At 46.5% G+C, this 18,529-nt stretch overlaps 1 protein-coding gene across 1 annotated transcript in view; it reads left to right on the top strand.

Annotated features, from left to right (window-relative positions):
* LOC119652949 (nuclear pore complex protein Nup98-Nup96) overlaps positions 1-18,529 on the top strand; it is a 33,402-nt gene that overhangs the window by 1,226 nt on the left and 13,647 nt on the right. The window contains exons 3-4 of the mRNA XM_038057340.1: positions 9,885-11,199; positions 11,274-11,535. Of these exons, the coding sequence (XP_037913268.1) occupies positions 9,885-11,199; positions 11,274-11,535 (1,577 nt within the window). The remainder of the gene's footprint in view (positions 1-9,884; positions 11,200-11,273; positions 11,536-18,529) is intronic.

The following is an 18,529-nucleotide window of genomic DNA, read 5'->3' as shown; positions in this document are numbered from 1 at the left end:
TCGACTGATATATGTGTGTCTGTGTTGTTTCACGGAACCCCACCAAGCTAATGATGCTGCAACGAAACTGCTCATATTGACTCTCGTGTCCTTATTAAAACCGAGGTCGCTGCAGCACCTTAAGAGGGCCCCTTCGAGTTCCTTAAGCAATGCCCACACCATTTTAGCGTCGATATTGAAGACACGATCAAGAGGGTCACCATGACCCGGCCCCCATCAACATTACTGCTTGCCCTATCTTTTCTAAGGCGGGTCCTTTATCACCGGAGAAGCTCGCAGTTGCGCGGGAAGAGTTCGCAGGATCTCGTAAGCACAGCATTTGCAGATCTTCACCACTTTACATGGACCTTAAAGCCAATGGCGAACAGAGACGTTGCGGTGGCTGCAGACATCTAAATGTCTTGACCATCGCAGACTGATACCCCTAACAGTCAGGAAAATAAAATGTTTGTCAAAGCCTTAGTCGATTTTTTTTCGGAGGGTTCACAATTGTATGAGTTCATCTAGCAAATTCCCTGCCCCGTGATAGGGACTGATCTCGCGGCAACAATCTTTGGCTATAGAAAGCGGACTATTGGTTTTTGAATTGTGCGCACGTTCCTCGACAATGGTGTCGAGAGTCCTCAAATGCTCGCTTTCTCCAACTCGAGCGGGAATTCTTCTTCAGCCTTTGTACCGTTCACAAGCGGAGTCGGCTCGTCGTGATCGGCTTCGCAATTTGGCTCTATCGAATGCCTGATCTGGGTGCAATCTCGAGGCTTTCAAATCCCCATCCAGCGTATCAAGCCACCGTTGTTTAGGTCTGCCTTTTGGTCGTTTACCATCGACTTCGATGCTCAGACCAATCTTGGCAAGTGAATTCTCTTTTGCACGAATTGCGTGACCATACCATCGAAGACGCCTCTCTCGCAACTTTTCCACGATCGGTGCAACCCCATAACGATCGCGGATATCCTCATTTCGGATGTGATCTAAACGTGTGACGCCACTAGTCCAACGTCTCCATTACCGCAAGACGCCGTTCATTGTCTTTTATGGTCGGCCAACACTCAGAACCATAGAGAGCGACTGGACGGACGACATTGCGGTAAATTTTAGACTTGAGACGCTCGTTGATACGTCGATCACAAAGAACTCCAGTTGTGGAACGCCACTTCATCCAGGTTGCGTTAATGCGTGAAGCAATTTCATAACGCAGTTCTCCATTGGCTGATAGCGTTGACCCGAGGTATTTAAATCGCTCAGTTCTGGGCAGATTACTGCCGCTGACAGTGATTGTGCCTGTTTCATGGGCATCGGTCGTCGAAAATTCAGTTTTGTTTAAATTCAATCTGAGACCGTGTTGCATGAGGCGATCATTCCATTTTTGAACAAGTTGCTCGAGGTCATTTTGGCTATCAGATGCTAGGAAAACATCATCTGCATAAAGAAGTGTGTAGGGCACTGGACGTTGGATATCCCGTGTGACGATGTCCATAACAAGAACAAAAAGGAGTGGTGAGAGGGCACTTTCTTGATGAACACCAACAGAGACACGAAGCGGTTTTGATACACCCGCCATATTTCGAACTTTACTTTTCGGATCGTGGTAGAGCAATTGAACCCAGCGCACGAGTTCTTCTGGCACGAAGTGTTGTCGTAAAGCATACCAGATGAGTTCGTGTGGTACACGGTCAAACGCTTTCTCTAGATCCAGAAAGGCAATGTAAAGGGGGCGATGCTTCTCACGGTGTTTTTCCATGAGTAACCGCGCAGCGTGTGTTGCGTCAGTAGTTCCGCAGTTCTTGACAAATCCGGCTTGATTCACGGTTATTTCAACGATTTCGCGAATACGGTTGTCAAGAATGCGTTCAAAAATCTTCATGGTATGGGAAAGTAACCGGATCGGACGGTAATTTGAACATTCTGCTGGACTACCTTTGTTTTTCCATATTGGAACAGTGGTAACACATCGTTCAATAAGTCCCGGGACTAACTATGAAAACAACATTTAATCGGCAAAATTCTTTATTATTCATCAACATAATCTCCTTCAAGTGTAATACAATCATTCCAACGCTTCTCTAACTTTTCATTGCCATGTTTGTAGAACGATTTGTCTTTTGACTCAAAATGAGCCTCAGTAGCAGCGATCACCTCCTCATTTGAGCCAAATCTTTTCCTCTGATGTATCTTTTTGAGATCCGCAAAGAGCCAGTAGTCGCTGGGGGCTAGATCCGGCGAGTACGGAGGATGAGGAAGCAGTTGGAAGCCTAATTCGTTGAATTTGGTCGACTTGTGGCACGGTGCGTTCTCTTGATGAAAGATGACTTTCTTCTTCTTCATGTGTGGGTGTTTTTTCGCTATTTCGACCTTCAAACGATCCAATAACACCATGTAGTAGTCGCTATTGATGGTTTTTCCTTTTTCGAGGTAGTCAATAAAAATTATACCATTCGCATCCCAGAATACGGACGCCATCACTTTGTCGGCCGACTGTTGTGTTTTTGGACGCTTCGGCCGGCTTTCACCGGTCGTACGCCATTCAGCTGACTGCCGACTTGACTCCGGAGTGAAATGGTGAATCCATGTTTCGTCCACTGTCACATATCGACGCAAAAAATCCTGTTTATTGCGAGTAAACAGTGCCAACAGCTCTCCGAATCATTGATACGTTGTTGCTTTTGTTCCATTGTAAACAAACGCGGCACCCATTTGGAAAAAACCTTTTTCATAGCCAATTTTTGGTGCAAAATAGTAAATGCACTACCAGTTGATATGTTCACCATCTTAGCTATCTCGCGCACATCATTTTGCGGTCACTCATCACGATTTTCAATACTTGCTTGGTGTTTTCGGAAGTTACTGCCTCATTTGGCCGACCCGAACGTTCCGCATCATTTGTATCAGCACGACCGAGTTTTAAGTCAGCATACCACCAACAAATGGTTGTTTTCGACGGAGTAGAGTCCGGATAACGTTTTTCAAGCCATTACTGAGCTTGAACAGTGTTTTCCCCCATTAGAAAACAATATTTGATCAACACACGAAACTCGTTTTGGTCCATTTTTTCACGATTGCAAAGGTAGCGTCACTTTAACCACTATAGCTTTCTTGTTTATGTTTCGAATTACATCAAATTTTGACACATCTATCTGAAGGTTGGTAGTTCTGAATCTTGGTATATAAATGGCATTATTAGCGCCATCTCTATGCTAGTCCCGGGACTTATTGAACGATGTGTTACTTTCTTGCCAGCCAGATGGTGTTCTTCCTTCCTGAATAATCCGGTTAAAGAATTCACTGAGCCACAGTGCTGGGTCCCAGCTCTTCGCTTTCCAGAGTTCAGATGCGATGTCGTCAGGTCCTGTTGCTTTCCCCGATTTCATTTGTTTTATTGCCTCCTCGACTTCAGTTGCGCTGACTGGTGGAACTGCTCCAAATGTCGGCAATGATTGTGGAAGTGGAGGATGAGCAAATTTTTCAGTTGAAATCTGCTCGAAGTATTCTCGCCATCTATCCGTCGCGGCTCGACGATCAGTAAGCAAAGTACCGTTCTTGTCATTAACGCAACAGAAGTGTTCGATATCCTGTGTGCGTTCATCACGGCTTTTAACAAGTCGATACAGATCTCTCTCGCCATCCCGAGTGTCCAGTTTATCATAAAGATTTTTGAAATGGTTCGCTCGGGTGACAGCGACCGCTTTCTTTGCTTCCCGGTTGGCATTCTTATAAATTTGCCAATTAGCAGGCGTTTTATCGTCGAGAAATTTGTGGTAGAGGCGTCTCTTTTCATGGACCTTCATTTCAACATCATCATTCCAAAGGCAAGTGTCTCGGTTGATGTACCGCTTACCCGGCTTGGTGACCCCGAGGGTTGCAGAGGCCGCTTTGTGTATCATGTCTTTCATTTGGTTCCATGATTCTTCTACATTCGTAATGGTTGGCAATCGTATGAGTGAGATCGTTTCTTCTTTCTTCTCACCAAATCGCCACCATTTAATGCGCGGCAGGCCAGTGCGTTCCTTACGCTGTTTTATCGGTGGCTTAATTCGCAGGACGGCAATCAACGGCCGATGTTGAGGTGCGATGGTCTCATAGGGAACGACTTTGCAATCAGTGACAGTGGTAAAATGTTGGCGTCTTATGAGCGAGCGGGAATTCCGGCGATATAAACTGCACATTTTGGGCCTAAGCCCAAGGCGGGCTCTCTTGACCTGGGAGTCATTTCCTGACAGACTTCTAACTGGTAGATTTCGATCTAAGTTAAGGAGCATCACAATTGTACGCACAATTATACGCACCAACGGAGTGGAGAAATATGTTTTCTATGAACAATTAAACGCGGTTCAGGGGAAGCTTTTTAAAGGTGACATTATGATCGCAATGGGTGATCTGAATTCCAAAGTGGGATCTGACAACACCTTGCTCGAACATGCAGGATCTTGGCGACCGTAACGGATTCGTAGGTTCGTGGATTTTTTTCAATTTCCACCGCCTCGTCATCAGAGTACAGAGCCTGCCTGTTGGGTTTCAACTGACCCGACGCCTTACGAGCAATCAGATCGTCCACTTCGCGATCAGCAGTAGATTTCGGAGTTATCTTCTGGATGTGCGTAACAAGAGAAGCGCTGACTTCGGCCGATCACCATTTGATGGTCACTTGAATTCGCTTGCGTGTTGCAATCGCTATTTATTGCAGTTCGACATCGACCGCTTATAGGACTGTTGCTCGGCAGTGGGAGTTCTATCTTGCTGATCGAACGGCAGATCTTCTAAGTAACGCGCCCGACAATATTGATAAGCATTGGATTGCCATCAAAAATGTTTTTTTCTCGGGTGCTGCACAGGTTATCGGTCACGACGCGAAAGGCGTCATAAAACCTGGCTGACTGCGTACTCTTGGAAGCGGATTGACGGAAAAGGTTAAGGGCTCTACTGACCGTTGTGAGTGATGGCGGGCGTGACGCGTTCGAACTCCCGATACCAAGGGAAATCCCGAGAAGCTCAGCATAGTGTACGCCGTGACAAGAGAGGATTTGTTATTGCGCTAGTCAGGGAAGCGGAAAATGCCGCAGATCGCAATGATTTCAGAACTGTATATCGCATCACGAAAGAGCTCGCATGTGATCGTAAATCTTTCGATGGTTTTGTGAAGAATCTTAACCGTTGACTTTTCATCCACGATGATGAACAACTGAAGAGATGGAAAGAACACTTCATCAGGGTCCTTAACAGTATTACAATCGATGAAGTTCCTCCTCTTGTGGATGAAATGACTAGTCACCCCAACATGCGGATTTGGACTGAATTCCTTGGAGTGTTTGGAGTTTTCATGTGAGAGGTCCAAATGTCATTTTTCATGTGTTCGATGGAATCGGGGTTTCTACGAATCGCGAGGCCATAAAATTTTGTGAACGGTCCAATAAGCCGGACCAGTCAACTTACCCTTTCCATCGACACCTTTATTTTCTTTTTTCATAGTCGCGACCACATACGCTTCTCGGCTTGACCGACGCACTCTTTTTTTTACAATTACCTCGTCCCCATACGGCCGCGAATCGAGAATCCCTTTGAAAGTCTTACAGTACCCATCGGGGATGTATCGAACGTACCTGAGACCTGTGCTGAGGCGCTTTAAACATGCTTACGATCGCTTCAATTCCCATCTTTCCCGGACTTCCTTTATGATTAGTGGAATAATCTTCCTCGTAATTTGCGACCTACTCTTCAAATTAGTCGGAATTTTCTCTGCACGAATGACAAAAACTGGATTTGGCAAGGGTGTTAAGTACTTTTCCGCGGTAACTCTCAACAATCAAAGCGACGCCAAACAACGATGTAAAACCTCGTTTTTTCCAAGAGCCATCCGCCTCGGCCACGATAAGTTGAGCTCTTGCTCGTCATTTACAGCCGTCCGTAACACGCCGTCGTAAACGGCACGTGCAGCTATCTCGATGTTCTCAAGGCACGCTCCGGATCCTCCTGCATCGACTATATCAACACCCTACGGATCATTCTGGAATAGTGCGCGGAGTCGAGAAAGCTTTCGATAGTGTGTATCTAGAGTGCTCAACGTAGGAGGGGCAATCCGGAGAAACTAATAGTTATTATCAGAGCGACATGGTGCAAAATGTCACGCGCTGCTCTGAGGTAAAATCTAAGAGAATTTTGGGGTTCAAAGCGGAGTCCACCAGGTTGCATCCTCTCACCGATATTATGTCTTGTTACCTATGAAGTGTTTCATGCTTCCCTGTCCGGAGGACATAGAGGAATTCAATGGACGATGACATCTTTCCTCAAACACTTCGACTACACTAATATCTAATTGTTCTCTCACCGGATCATGGACCTTTTCCAAATGGCTTGAATTTGAAAAGAGAGGCGAGTTGAGGCTGAAGATAAATTCCAACAAAATCAACGCCATCAGTTTGACGGGCCATCACACTCTCGCTGTCTGCATTAGTGAGCAAAGCATCGAAAACAATTTGTATATTTAGGAGGCGTGGTTTCTGCCGACGGAGAACCCCGAACTGGTCTGACCTGACGCATCAATAGCGCTAGATTCGTTTTCGCTGTCCTATCTAAAATTTGGAAATCAACTCATCACCCTAGCCAACTTCCAAGTCTAATAATATGCAACTTCAAAAAGCCACTTCATTCTTCGCAATGATTGCTAAGAACTGGGATAATGAGTACAGGGCGTGATCGTAGCGTTCCAGAAAGGGATCCACTTTCAAAAAATGAAATTTCAAACGCTTTTTTTACATTATCGCTCAAGGTAAAGGGGGTAGGTATCATTGGCCACTCTGAGCTTCGCTGTGCAGCATCCGGAGTCACGTAATATAACAGCACTGTACGCTCCAACGTATTTAATGTGAAGGTGAAGGGGGAGGTACGGTTTTTGAATCCTATTAAGCTAAGAATCAATCTTTGCTCATTCAGCCGTGGGAGGTAGAAGTCGTGTACTGTCCCTCACCACCAAGTTAAATTTCCTCCATCACTATCAACCAGATCACCGACGAGGTAGCCCGACCCTGGGGCGTGCCTCTGCTCACAGCTTTGGCCAAGTGACTTCCTCCCAGATCGTACTAGATTATCGTAGTTCTTAGCATGAATATTATCCAATGCGTAAGATACCTCTCCAATCCAATACTGGTCAAGGCTTCTTTGATGGCGTTAGTCTTAACATTGTTAAATTCTCTACAGTGACCGCTCAACCCTGCCAATTACCTCGTGGAGTGCGGTTTCTGTGGATTTGCCTTTGAGATAGGCCTGCTGGGACTTAGAGAAAGGCGTTCTCTCCATAATCGTCCTTAAGTGTCCAGGACGTGTTCGAGGTCTTCAACACGAAAGAGGTGAAGCGGATTGGTCGAAAATCCTTCACGGACTCAAGACACGCTTTCCGTATGAAAACCACTCGTACGCATCTCCAATACTGTGGTGCGTATCCTAAAGAGATACAGCTCCGGTAAATATCGACAAGCCAGGGCACAACCCTTTCATGCTGCTTCTTCAGTATGAGTGTCATTATGCCATCTGGACCCGGAGAAGCTGTTTGTAACCCAGCCGATCTTATCCTCGGTAATTACCGTTTTGATAGTGCCGCACAGCTGGGGTGGCTGCAAACCCTCCAAGCCAAGGCTCTGACTCACAGTCGCTGGCGGAATCAAATCAAGTTACAACCGTTCTGTGCCAATGTTCTTGCTATATGGGAAGTGCACTTCACTCAAAAGCCTTGATGAAAACTAACCAAACCCAGACAAATTGAATAAATTGGAAGAGTAATTGGCAAAAACGTGAAGTTGTAACTGAAGTTTCAGTGTCAACCTGTGACCCTCGCCATATCTGAATGTTAATTTACGAAAAATAATTTTCCGTGATGTTCCTGTTCAATCAGGGAAAGTACGTAAGTGAAAACAATTGGACGCTCGTGGTTTTCCTGTTCGAATGCTGGAAATTTTGAGCGCTGATTTCTTCGTTGCCAAAAGGGTGACTTCGATTTGGAAGGAGAAAGGGTGGTCAGGTCGAACGAAAAAGTTAAGAACAACTAGTGAACATACTCAGGGTCGTTCAGCAGACCATCTCCGATTGCGTTCGTGCCATGGAAAAGATCTTTAAGGCAGGGGACTGTGGTTCAATAACTGAACGAAAAGAAACCAGCTGGAGAGATAATAAAACGATCGCCCACGAGAGGTGGTTCCACTTCAATAACCCGAAGTTGCTGGAACCTGCTGAGCGTTCCCGATAGCAATTCGTCAACCTGAACCATGCGCTCTTCAAAAAAGGAAACACTGCAAATAATTTTGCCACAGTTCATTTAACGATTTTGGAGGGGAACACCATCCCCGCCCTTAGATGGTCTCCAAATAAGGACCCTTTCTAGAAAGGCATCTCTGTACCCTGTGCCTTCGATGATGTAAGGATGAATGGGTCCGAAATAGGCGGGGCCGTCGAGAGAGGAGTGGAAAATTCCCCTTATAATCCGGTAGTACGTACCTAAGAGGGATATGGAGAGGGAAACGGGTGTCCTCTCCCCAACTTGGTCAACAAACACCAGCAATCATACCACTCGCGGGAGGGGTAAGGGGAATTACCTATAAGCTTACTAAGAATGTGAAAATAGCCCTTTGGGGCACCGTAACTGTTTGCGGAGGAGTGGCTGAGTGGAAATTTCAACGAAGCTGAGGATAAGGAATCTTCCTCAAGCATACCTTTTTTGGCAAATCCAAATTTATCCTAATGGCATCAAAATCCACACCTTAAGGTTGCGATTTGCTAACAGGGCTGAAAAGATATGACCCTTTCGATTGTTAGCGGATTTTAGTACTTGCTTGATATCAACGGATTTTAGGACTTGCTTGATATCAACTACGATAGAGCCAAGGAAAGATCTTGCGGATTGAGTTGATCCTTCTACGCAGGATATAAGGGTGACGGAGAGTTTTATCGCTTCAAAAGTTAGAGATCGGGCATAAGTAAGAGATTAGACGAACATTGTGTCTTCTGCCACGGCTACAGGCTTTCGGAAACACACAAGTCACAATGTCCGGAATGTCGCATTTCGCGGTTTCATGACAAGTCTGTTTTCTTTATTGTCTTTTGTCGAGTCGCCGAAAAAATTCGTCAAATTGCATGCATTTGTTTCCTCTCTTCTAAACATTTTTTTTTCATTTCCTTATCTCATTCCAATTCCTTTTATTTTATTTAAAATGTTCAAATTAGTTTCATTTTGAAATTTTTATCAAAAACTCTAACTAACCCTAAAATCCCATCCCTATAAACTTCAAATTAAAATGGACATTGACTGTCTATTTTTCTTCTAATCGCATGTCATCGGATAACTTTTGCCTAGCGGCTCGATACAACCAACAGAGAAATTTTTGCATATGACGCTAAAGAATCAGTTGATCAAGGGAAGAAGTCTTTTTGGACTTTTAGAGGCATCAAGTGAGCGATCACCTAACCGGTGGGAGCGACTGCCAGACACAAACGAGCCTCCACGGTCCACTTTGCCATTTCCTTCAGGTTGTTGGTATAGCTCATCCTCATGGTTGATCCTGGTCATGGAACTGTGAGAAAACCGAACAAATTGAGATATCGGCACGCTCGTGTTCCTTTGCGCAAAGTTTCATGGATTTAATCGGGCAGACAAAGGACAAACTGTTTGAAAAACAACGACACCAACTTACAAATCAATAAACCGCGCTCAATACCGTTGGAAGCATTATTTTGCCTGAAAATTCAATTTCAATATGTGGGTGTGGAAAATTTGGTTTCCAAATTTCACTTCAGGACTACTCTGATCTCGCTTGCACAATATATTATTTAGCAATGAATGAAGCAAATATGGGGACGCTTTTCAGTTCATTTTCGTTGTCAATAAAAAACTTCTACATTTACAGGTTTCTCCCAAACACCGCAAAATGCCTCACTTTTTGGCACTGCACAGCAACAAAATGCCGGAAGCACATCATTATTCGGTCAAGGCTTCGGTTCGCAGCCTAAAACTACTGGGTTCGCTTTTCCGCAACAATCAACGTCACTTTTTGGACAAGCAACCACTTCAAATGCCGCTGCCCCTTCATTTGGAGGATTTGGCCAGACTGCAACCAGTGGCGGAATGTTTGGTTCGACCCCATCAGCATTTGGCCAGACACAAAGCGCTAACGCAGGTACATCGATCGTAAAGTATCAAGAAACCATTGGAACGGACACACTAATGAAAAATGGCCAAGCGAACAATGTAAGTACGAAGCAACATTGCATCACGGCCATGAAGGAGTACGAGGGAAAATCTTTAGAGGAACTTCGCATGGAAGATTATTTAGCCAACCGGAAGGGACCACAACAAGGCGTTGGATTGTTTGGACAAACACAGCCTGCAGCAGGTGGATTATTTGGGTCGTCAGCTCCACAGCAAACAACGGGCTTATTCGGGCAACAAACGGAAAATAAAGGATTGTTCGGAACAAATACAATGGGAACAACTGGCGCGTTCGGACAGACTGCGGGCTTTGGCCCAACCAGCCAAGCATCGACCGGATTATTTGCAAAACCATTCTCTACCCCAGCAACATCAAACACAGGATTCTCATTTGGCGGAACTGATGCTAACAAATCATTTGGAGCTAATCCATTCGGCCAGACCGGATCGACCAGTCTATTCAACCGTCCAGCCACGACTTCAGCCTTTGGCCAAACCACAACCGGATTTGGAACGTTTGGACAGGCAAATGCCCAACAAACCAACCTATTCGGTACAACTTCAACAGCTAGTCAACCAGCTTTCGGCCTTAGCTCATCAACAGGAACTACTGCATTTGCAGGTTTCGGAACAAATACAAGCACAGCAGGTGGTGGACTTTTCGGAAACAAACCGGCAACTGGATTCGGAACAACACCTGGTTTTGGAGCACCTACGTCGACAGCTAGTAGTGGGTTTGGCGGTTTCGGGACAGCGAATCAAGGCTCACTGTTCAATACATCCCTGAATAAGACAGCAACCCCTGCTTTTGGTGGATTTGGAACGCAAACTTCAACGGGTCAACTTGGAACTGGTCTGAATTTCGGCAGCGGAAATCTATTCAATAGCAACGCCAACAAACCGGGCGGTTTGTTCGGCAACACAGGGCAGACTGGCTCGTTATTGGGTGGCACTACGGGTCTCGGAACAACAAACGCGTTTGGTGGCTTCGGTGGTACTTCATTATTGGGAGGGTAAGTAGAGACACTCCGTTAAGAAATTTCACAAATAATTTATTGGTTTGAACTTCTCTTATTTCATTGTCTAGAACTAATACCCTCGGTGGGACACAACAACCTCCTGCGTTACCTATTCATCAGCAAATCATGACGCTAGCATCATCCCCATACGGCGAAAATCCCCTTTTCAAAGATCTGAAGAAAACAGGAGCTGATGAGACAGATGCTTTGAAACCGACCAATCCTGCAGCTCAGAAGGCGATTTTGGAAACAACATCGAATCGATTCAAAGTGTCGCCGAAAACTAGTAACGGTGTCAAAGTAAAGCCAGTTGGAAATGTCTTGACAAAGGTGAGTGTTTGATTGTAGTTCGTAAGGATGATAGGGGAGACATTTTGCTACGGGGTTAGAGTCAGAGAGGGGGGAGGAGGAGATCGGGAAATCAAGCACTACAGTTTTTAGTTTCACTAGAATTTATTAATAGTAAAGTACAGCGAATGTTGCGCGATGCTTACGAAGAGCGCCTTGGCATGTCTGGTGGCCCATGGCGACATCTAGAGCGTGCGTGTGTTAATATTCTCCGCTCGTTCTGAAACATTTCCCCGGATTTCGGCGCGAATTTTGCCAATATTAATGAGTAGTGAGCAATCTCAACACTCGCGCAAGATCATCCTCCCTAGGCAAGACCTCGGTGACACGGACCAGGGGTAACTTGCACTGTAGGACGCAGGCTTAGATCTTTGATCTTCACAATAATATTTCGCGTACGCCGCTTTGATCGCGACTGTAGTACCTGTATATATTCTGCGCTCCAGCGGCGCCAAAAGTGTTCTTTCATTGAGCGCAGCAGCACCAAAGGTTCTGGAATTTTGCACGTAGCCGAAACGCACAAAAAATGAGCCGTCGTTAACACACCAAGAGCAGTGGGGTCGTCAGATATAGGCTGCAAAGGTCAAGAATTGAGACAGGCATTGATATGCGCTAATAAGGTAGACATCTCGAAGGTGAGTGAAGCAAAGCGCGATCTCTCGTAGTACATCGAAATGAGGACCACCACGAGGGTTGAACCGCCGCTCAGTCCCATCATTAGCAAGGGCTTGAATGATTGAGCACAGGTTGAGCCTACGAAAATAGCTCCCGTAGTTCCTTATCGGCTCCAAGAAAAACGGTACCGCAATCACTCGAGTGAGTAACACATTTACAACGACAAGTCACAGGTAAATGAAAAGCCACCAAAAAATCAGCCATGAAATAGCGCGAAGAGTCCTCCAGGTGAACGGCACGGATGGCGAAGCAAACCAAGACTTTTATGTAGCCTTTATATGTGCGCACTCCTCTTCCTCGAAAGACTCGTAGATGAACAACGCCTGCAAAGTCTAAGACCGAGTTTAGAACACAAAAACTACTACACAGCCTTTAAATGTGCGCATTCGTCCTCGGGAGGCTCGTAGATGGACAAGACTGCCAAAATTTACGTAGAACACATAAATCCGCCAGCTCGGCCATCAATTGACAGGCGGGTGCAGCCCAAACAACAAAATATCTCGGTTCATACCAGCTTTCGGCAGCGAAAGCTACCGCGCAGATACCTTATCGATGTTCCTCCATGCAAAGTGCAATGATACGCATCTAGCGCTAGCAGCTTCGAAATGAATGAATCATAAAACAAAATGTATGAGTACTTCTTGTCCGGCTGAAATAGGGAGCGTCCAAACCAGCCCACCCACGCACAATAGGGACCGATCCGAGCGGTAACGTCAGAGGTACGAGACCTTGCCGCTGGGACGCCGATTGCTACTAAAATGTAAGCATTGTACGTAGCTTACCCAATGCTTAAATGCTGAATCTATGCGAGCGATGAAAGCTCAGTAATTTGGCAATGAGAGTAGTTGACATCTTCCTGTCCGTCGACCGGAGAATGGTTGAGGTACATCAGTCGATAAATTCCAAGCATCTTGTTCTGATCTTCAATAATGTGGTAGACTTTGAATAACGGAGTAGCAATCCGAAGTTCGTGCTAGTGGGCGCGCTGTTCAAACTACTGGAGGTGGGACGCTGCTTGGGAACAGACTTGAGCGACTCAAAATCGTCCGTACCATGGCTCCGGCGAGAAAGGAAGCTTGGGACTGAAAACCGCTTCGAGTTGATTAGGACAAGCGCGCGCATAAGGCCGTATGTGATTGATTATAAGCATGGATAAGGTGATGCCAGCAAGCGTGGGACACGGAGGGTTGTATGTCGGCCACATACGTCTACCATTGCGTAGGTTATCCACGGATCCATTAGAGCGTCACCGTAGAGTCTGACCAGAGATAACAAACTGCCTCATTCATCGAAAGATCGTCCTGCACCTCCCGAACTAGGCGAGCGAGTAGCTTCACAGTTCTCAGCTCGAGGCATGACAACGATACCTTCTTAAGCGGTGCGATCCTGGTCTGGGCAATGAGAAGAATACAGCGAGATACTCCTTTTACGAGGAAGGTCCATAGTTACACAACAGTGCCATAAGCGAGTTCCGATGAGACGCAAAAGCCGCGGATCTCGGTTCGCAGAAGATTTTGCTTAGAACATGTACCCGTGAACGGTCAGAAAGACAGAGAAGTAACACATTCCAGCGGTCCCGCGAGGCGGCTGATAGCAAGTGATCCCACGGCATTTACAGGGTCACAAGGCTCCACGAAAAGATTTTAAAGCCAATCGTTACGGGCGAAATCCAACCTAGAACATTGTAAAGATGACGACGACACCATCGGGATTCGGCGATGTTACTTTGAAACGAAATGGACCGTCCGATAACTACCATAAGATCCCGAAACTATGTAGAAAGCCGTTCGGACGCCAGATTCGGCAGCCTACAATGCCACGTCGATCGATTGGGTTGCACGATTGGACCTCGTGGCGAGCGACGCTGTTAATTCAGGAGCAGAGCGAGGGTATCAACAATTGCAGATCGTCTACGTAAGAATTCTTTTAGATACCTCGGCTGGCAGCTGGGGAATTGCCATTCTCATCTTCGACTATCTGCCGGAGAATTCGCAGAGCTTGGTATCCCGAGTTGACCCCACCATATGTGATCGTGTTCTGCTTATAAGCCCGTAGAGAATCGGGCGCGATGACGATTTGCCGACACATTTTTTCGATGTCAGTGGCGAAGACGACATCGCAATAGCACATTAGCTATATCGTTTGAAGCTACAGTCCAACGTGCAGACATTCGTTGAGTGAAAACCAATCTCGAAGGTGGACAGAACCATTGAACACCACATGCAATTCGATCACCTTCAACGCACCATAATGTAAAATAAAGGATTTCCTGTCATTCAAATTTGACAAGGACCCCAAGTCGATGTATTCCTTCATGAATTTACTATAGAGTAACCGAGTAACCGACCGAAGCCGAACAGGCCGACGTCGTGGAATCGGCAAGGAGGGCTTCGTATGACACGAGGAAATAGATGGTTGCGATGATAAGGTCGACTAGGTCATCCAAATCAAAGCAAGGGTCCCCAAGTTGCAGTTCGTCGGCAAAGGAAAGCGAAGGCAGCAGGTAGGCGTTGCACGACAACGTAGTCCGTCAGATGCGGCAAACTGAATGTTCACTTGCCAGCGCTTTAAATAATCAAAATATGCGGAGATAGGCAGTGGCGAGCAAAAGCGTACAGTTTAACAGCGAGCGCCCGTGTAGATCTCCCGGGGAGGAATATCCGAAATTACGAGAACACGAGTGATAGTGGGACGAATTTCCATACGTTGCCGAGCTTACAACATGAGTTGAGGTAGGAGGCTGCATCAGGGCGCTAAGAGCGCAATCAACTAGCACAGAGTGAGTGGCCTCGAAGTTGACGGACGCAAAGTCAGCTAGGCTACTTAAGACATACAACTGGGAGTGCAAATCCGACAAGCTTTCCTGGCTCGACAGGCGTTCATCATATTCATGCCCATAAAATTATAAGAACTGAGGTGAACAGTTTGCGTAATTGCGTATTGCGTAATTCAAGCGATATAGTGCTCTTGCTTGTTCTTGGAACATTTGACGGGATCGCGGGATCCTTTGTATACGGATGCTCAACAAACTCCAATGCCTCAGTTAGAGTCTTCAGAAGCACGTTCAGCGGCATGTCAAAAGGCACTTGACACTACTAATCCCGGGTAATGCGCCCGTCCTGCCGTTGCATCGTCATATTAACGATAAGATCGCTCCAATGCTTGATCAAGCGTGCGAGAACGTCAGGCGCATCATGTGCTTCATTTGTACTGCCGTGAAATCGGCGCCGCCGGCTCATGGGCTACCCTGAAGTTCGAATAAAACTCAGAAACACTAGAGTCGAAAAGAACACGTTCATTGGTGTAGTGTTTGACGAGTCCATCTCACGCCAGCTTATACTTTTCCACGGTGACAGGTATATTCTTTGTGAGTGTGGCGGCGTCATCACAGAGCCTGGGTAGTAACCCACGATTTGTACAGGAGATTCAATTCTCAACGCTTTGTTCGAAATTTTATGGTGGAGAAAAATCATTGTGCATTTTCTACCGCGACGGTATTTGCGGGAGAAAATTCCGCGCATAAGGTCCGGTGTTAGCGCGGTGTATGTAACGCAGTGCATTTATGGTTGCGGGCATGTGGCATTGCACAGCTGTGTATGGCTTCATGGGGTCTTATGGGATGGGGGAACGCACAAGAAAATCATCTAATCATTGACACGCCGATACATCAATATATAAACCACGCCCCTACCCCAAAGATACACAATGACATTGCGTGCCCCTCAGCCACTTGATTTGTTCCTCTTGTATACAGTCTTCTTGGTCCCGAAATGATTGCCAATCCGCAGATTTTACGGCGAAAGTTGGTAGGTCTATCGGTGGGAGCTTGCGGGGATTCGAATGCGATCGCACTGATGAACTTGCCAAGTTGGTCGAATTAGATCTCCTCGGCAGAACCATAGCAATCACCAACAAAAAAATCCACTTTTCCGACCCCGGTGTTTTCAGCGCCAGCTTGTCGCTATTTCGCTGCTGAATTTCTGGCCATCTTGCGGTCAGATGTGAGCGATGAGACTCAATGTTCTCTTTAAATAAATAAACACTCATGTCATTAAATCTATACCAGCTGACTGACAACCAATGAGTTCGCTGAGACTCATGTTCTGAATGAAGGAGACCAAATGACAAAAAGGCACAGACAATAAAAAATTTCATCAAAAGATTCCGTCTAGAAGCCTTCTGACTTTAGGAAAAGGATAGGGGATGGGCATCTTTGTTCCTTGGCGAAAACGTCACTGAGCCTCCCAGATTCGCTGGTGCTTTCAATATTCTGACAATAGTCCAACGAGGACTGCTTCTTAGAAGTCTTGATGGCTGAATCGTACTTCTTCAGGCAGTCCTTGTATAACTGTCAATATTTGTGCCTGTAATGGATGTTGCAAATCTCCCTGGTCAGTTTCTCTGAAAGGTTTGGAAATCTCTGCGGCGAGATCTAGACTGAAAAGGATCCAACTGTGATCTGAAAAGAATCTCTGATCAGACACTCTCCAGTTCTCCACCCTAGGAATGCTATTGTCAGTTATTAGGCTAATATGAAGGACCTCCTCTCAACCGTTACAGTTCTCTGAGCTGAGAAAATAGAAGTTTGGTGTATTGCGTCAAGTGTTGCCGTTCTTCTGGCAGAGCTGATTGGCCATGAACCATGCAAGCCGAGGAAGTTTGACCACGACTAGGCCGATAGAACTCCCAGATCTGTACACAGAAAACCGTACAGATTCTTCCTCGCGCACTTCGAGTGCTGCAAATTTAACTGCGCTACCCTCAGCGTGATCTACTTGGGTAGGGGGTCGTCAGTTCCCGTCATATAGTCGATCCTCATCTCCTCCAACAGCTCGTTGGTGATGTCGAGTGGATCCAGGTCATCGTCCGTTTTCTCGGAGCGGAACATTTTCACCTTTGCGTGCCTAACTCCGAACCGCATTTTGTAGCCTGCATTTTCCAGTGCCTCCAGGCACTTTCCATTTACACGAAGCAGAAAACGTTGGCTGTTCGCCTCGGATTATTCCTTCTTGATAACCACCCAGTCGTCCATGGGAATCTTGCGGTTTTGCAGGCGCAGAGATTAGATGAGCTTGTCCTTATCAGTGCGGATCTTCGGCAATCAGATCCGAGCGACCGGTCTCCTAGGGATTTCGTCGTAGGAGATGACTTTGAGCTTTATGCCCTCCCAGACGTCGTTGATCTTAGTGACGCACACATCGAGAAAGTCCCTAGAGAATCGGTCCTCGCATGCGCATGAGAGAAATCGAAGCAGCAAGTGAATCCCGTGTGATCATCTTTGTCGTCCAAGAGATGCTCGATGATCATTTCCGACAGCTTAGCTTCAACATTGGTCCGCACCTCCGGCGCTAGTTTGTCGGTAGCGGAATCGCCACCCGCAGCGCTACACATAAGTGAATCCTGACTGCGTCACTGAAGGGGTTCGCAATTCGTCGTTTGGTTGTTGTTGCTTGTCTGTTTAAAGAGGTTGCTTAGCGTCCGAGGCCTTGTACACTCTCCTTGTGTATTTGGTCAACTTCGTCTGCCAGGCGTTTGCTGCTATATTCTTCAACAATTGTTTGGTATTTAACGAGGTCCTTGTCATCCCGCTCGTTGACAGTACCGGAATCCTTATTCTTCGCAATCTTGCTCAGAAAATGTATGGCCTTCTGGCACTGGCTCTTTAGCAGGACTTCGGTAGACCTTCGCTTCTCAGCCGGTTTCCAGTAAGCGAAAATCTCGTCAGCCCTTGCTTTTGAAGGGGAGGGGGGCGATGTCGACGGTTTCGGGTTAGGAGTACTATGGCTGATACTCGCTACACCCAGCTTGAAGGTAGTGGATTCCAAGGCAACCACTAATCCGTCTGCCGTTTCGCTTCGGTAGGTCCCTGCGGTTGGTTTCATTACAGCAGTGCTACGATTGGCACTGACTGTATTGCCCTCCATGGCTACTGTCTCCTGGCTGGATCCAAGCAGCTTATCCCCCGATAATGTGTCTGGCATCACCCCTTCTATCGTGTTTTTTTTTTTTTTTTTTGACTTGGTCCCACGAGTATCCTGGCCACCAGGGGAACTTAAGTGGCCGAAGTTATTCAGAGTTCGGATACTAAAGCCCAAGCTCCCCGTAACCCCCGGCGTATGCTGTTACACCTTGACATGGGGTCCCGTTAGCATCTTCTCCAGTGCAGGGAGGACGATCCCCGAGTCAGTTGGATGAGACTACTCCCAACCCACCCGAAGACGGTCCGCAGCGGCCACCGCGAGGAGGTCGTGTGAGGGCTTGCCAAATTATGCCATCTTAACCTGAAGAATAATTAGACCAT

This window comes from Hermetia illucens, chromosome 3, assembly GCF_905115235.1.
Source record: "Hermetia illucens chromosome 3, iHerIll2.2.curated.20191125, whole genome shotgun sequence".
Classification (NCBI taxonomy): domain Eukaryota; kingdom Metazoa; phylum Arthropoda; class Insecta; order Diptera; family Stratiomyidae; genus Hermetia; species Hermetia illucens.
The sequence above is the reverse complement of the archived record's forward strand: the minus strand, read 5'-3'. Positions and strand labels throughout refer to the sequence as shown.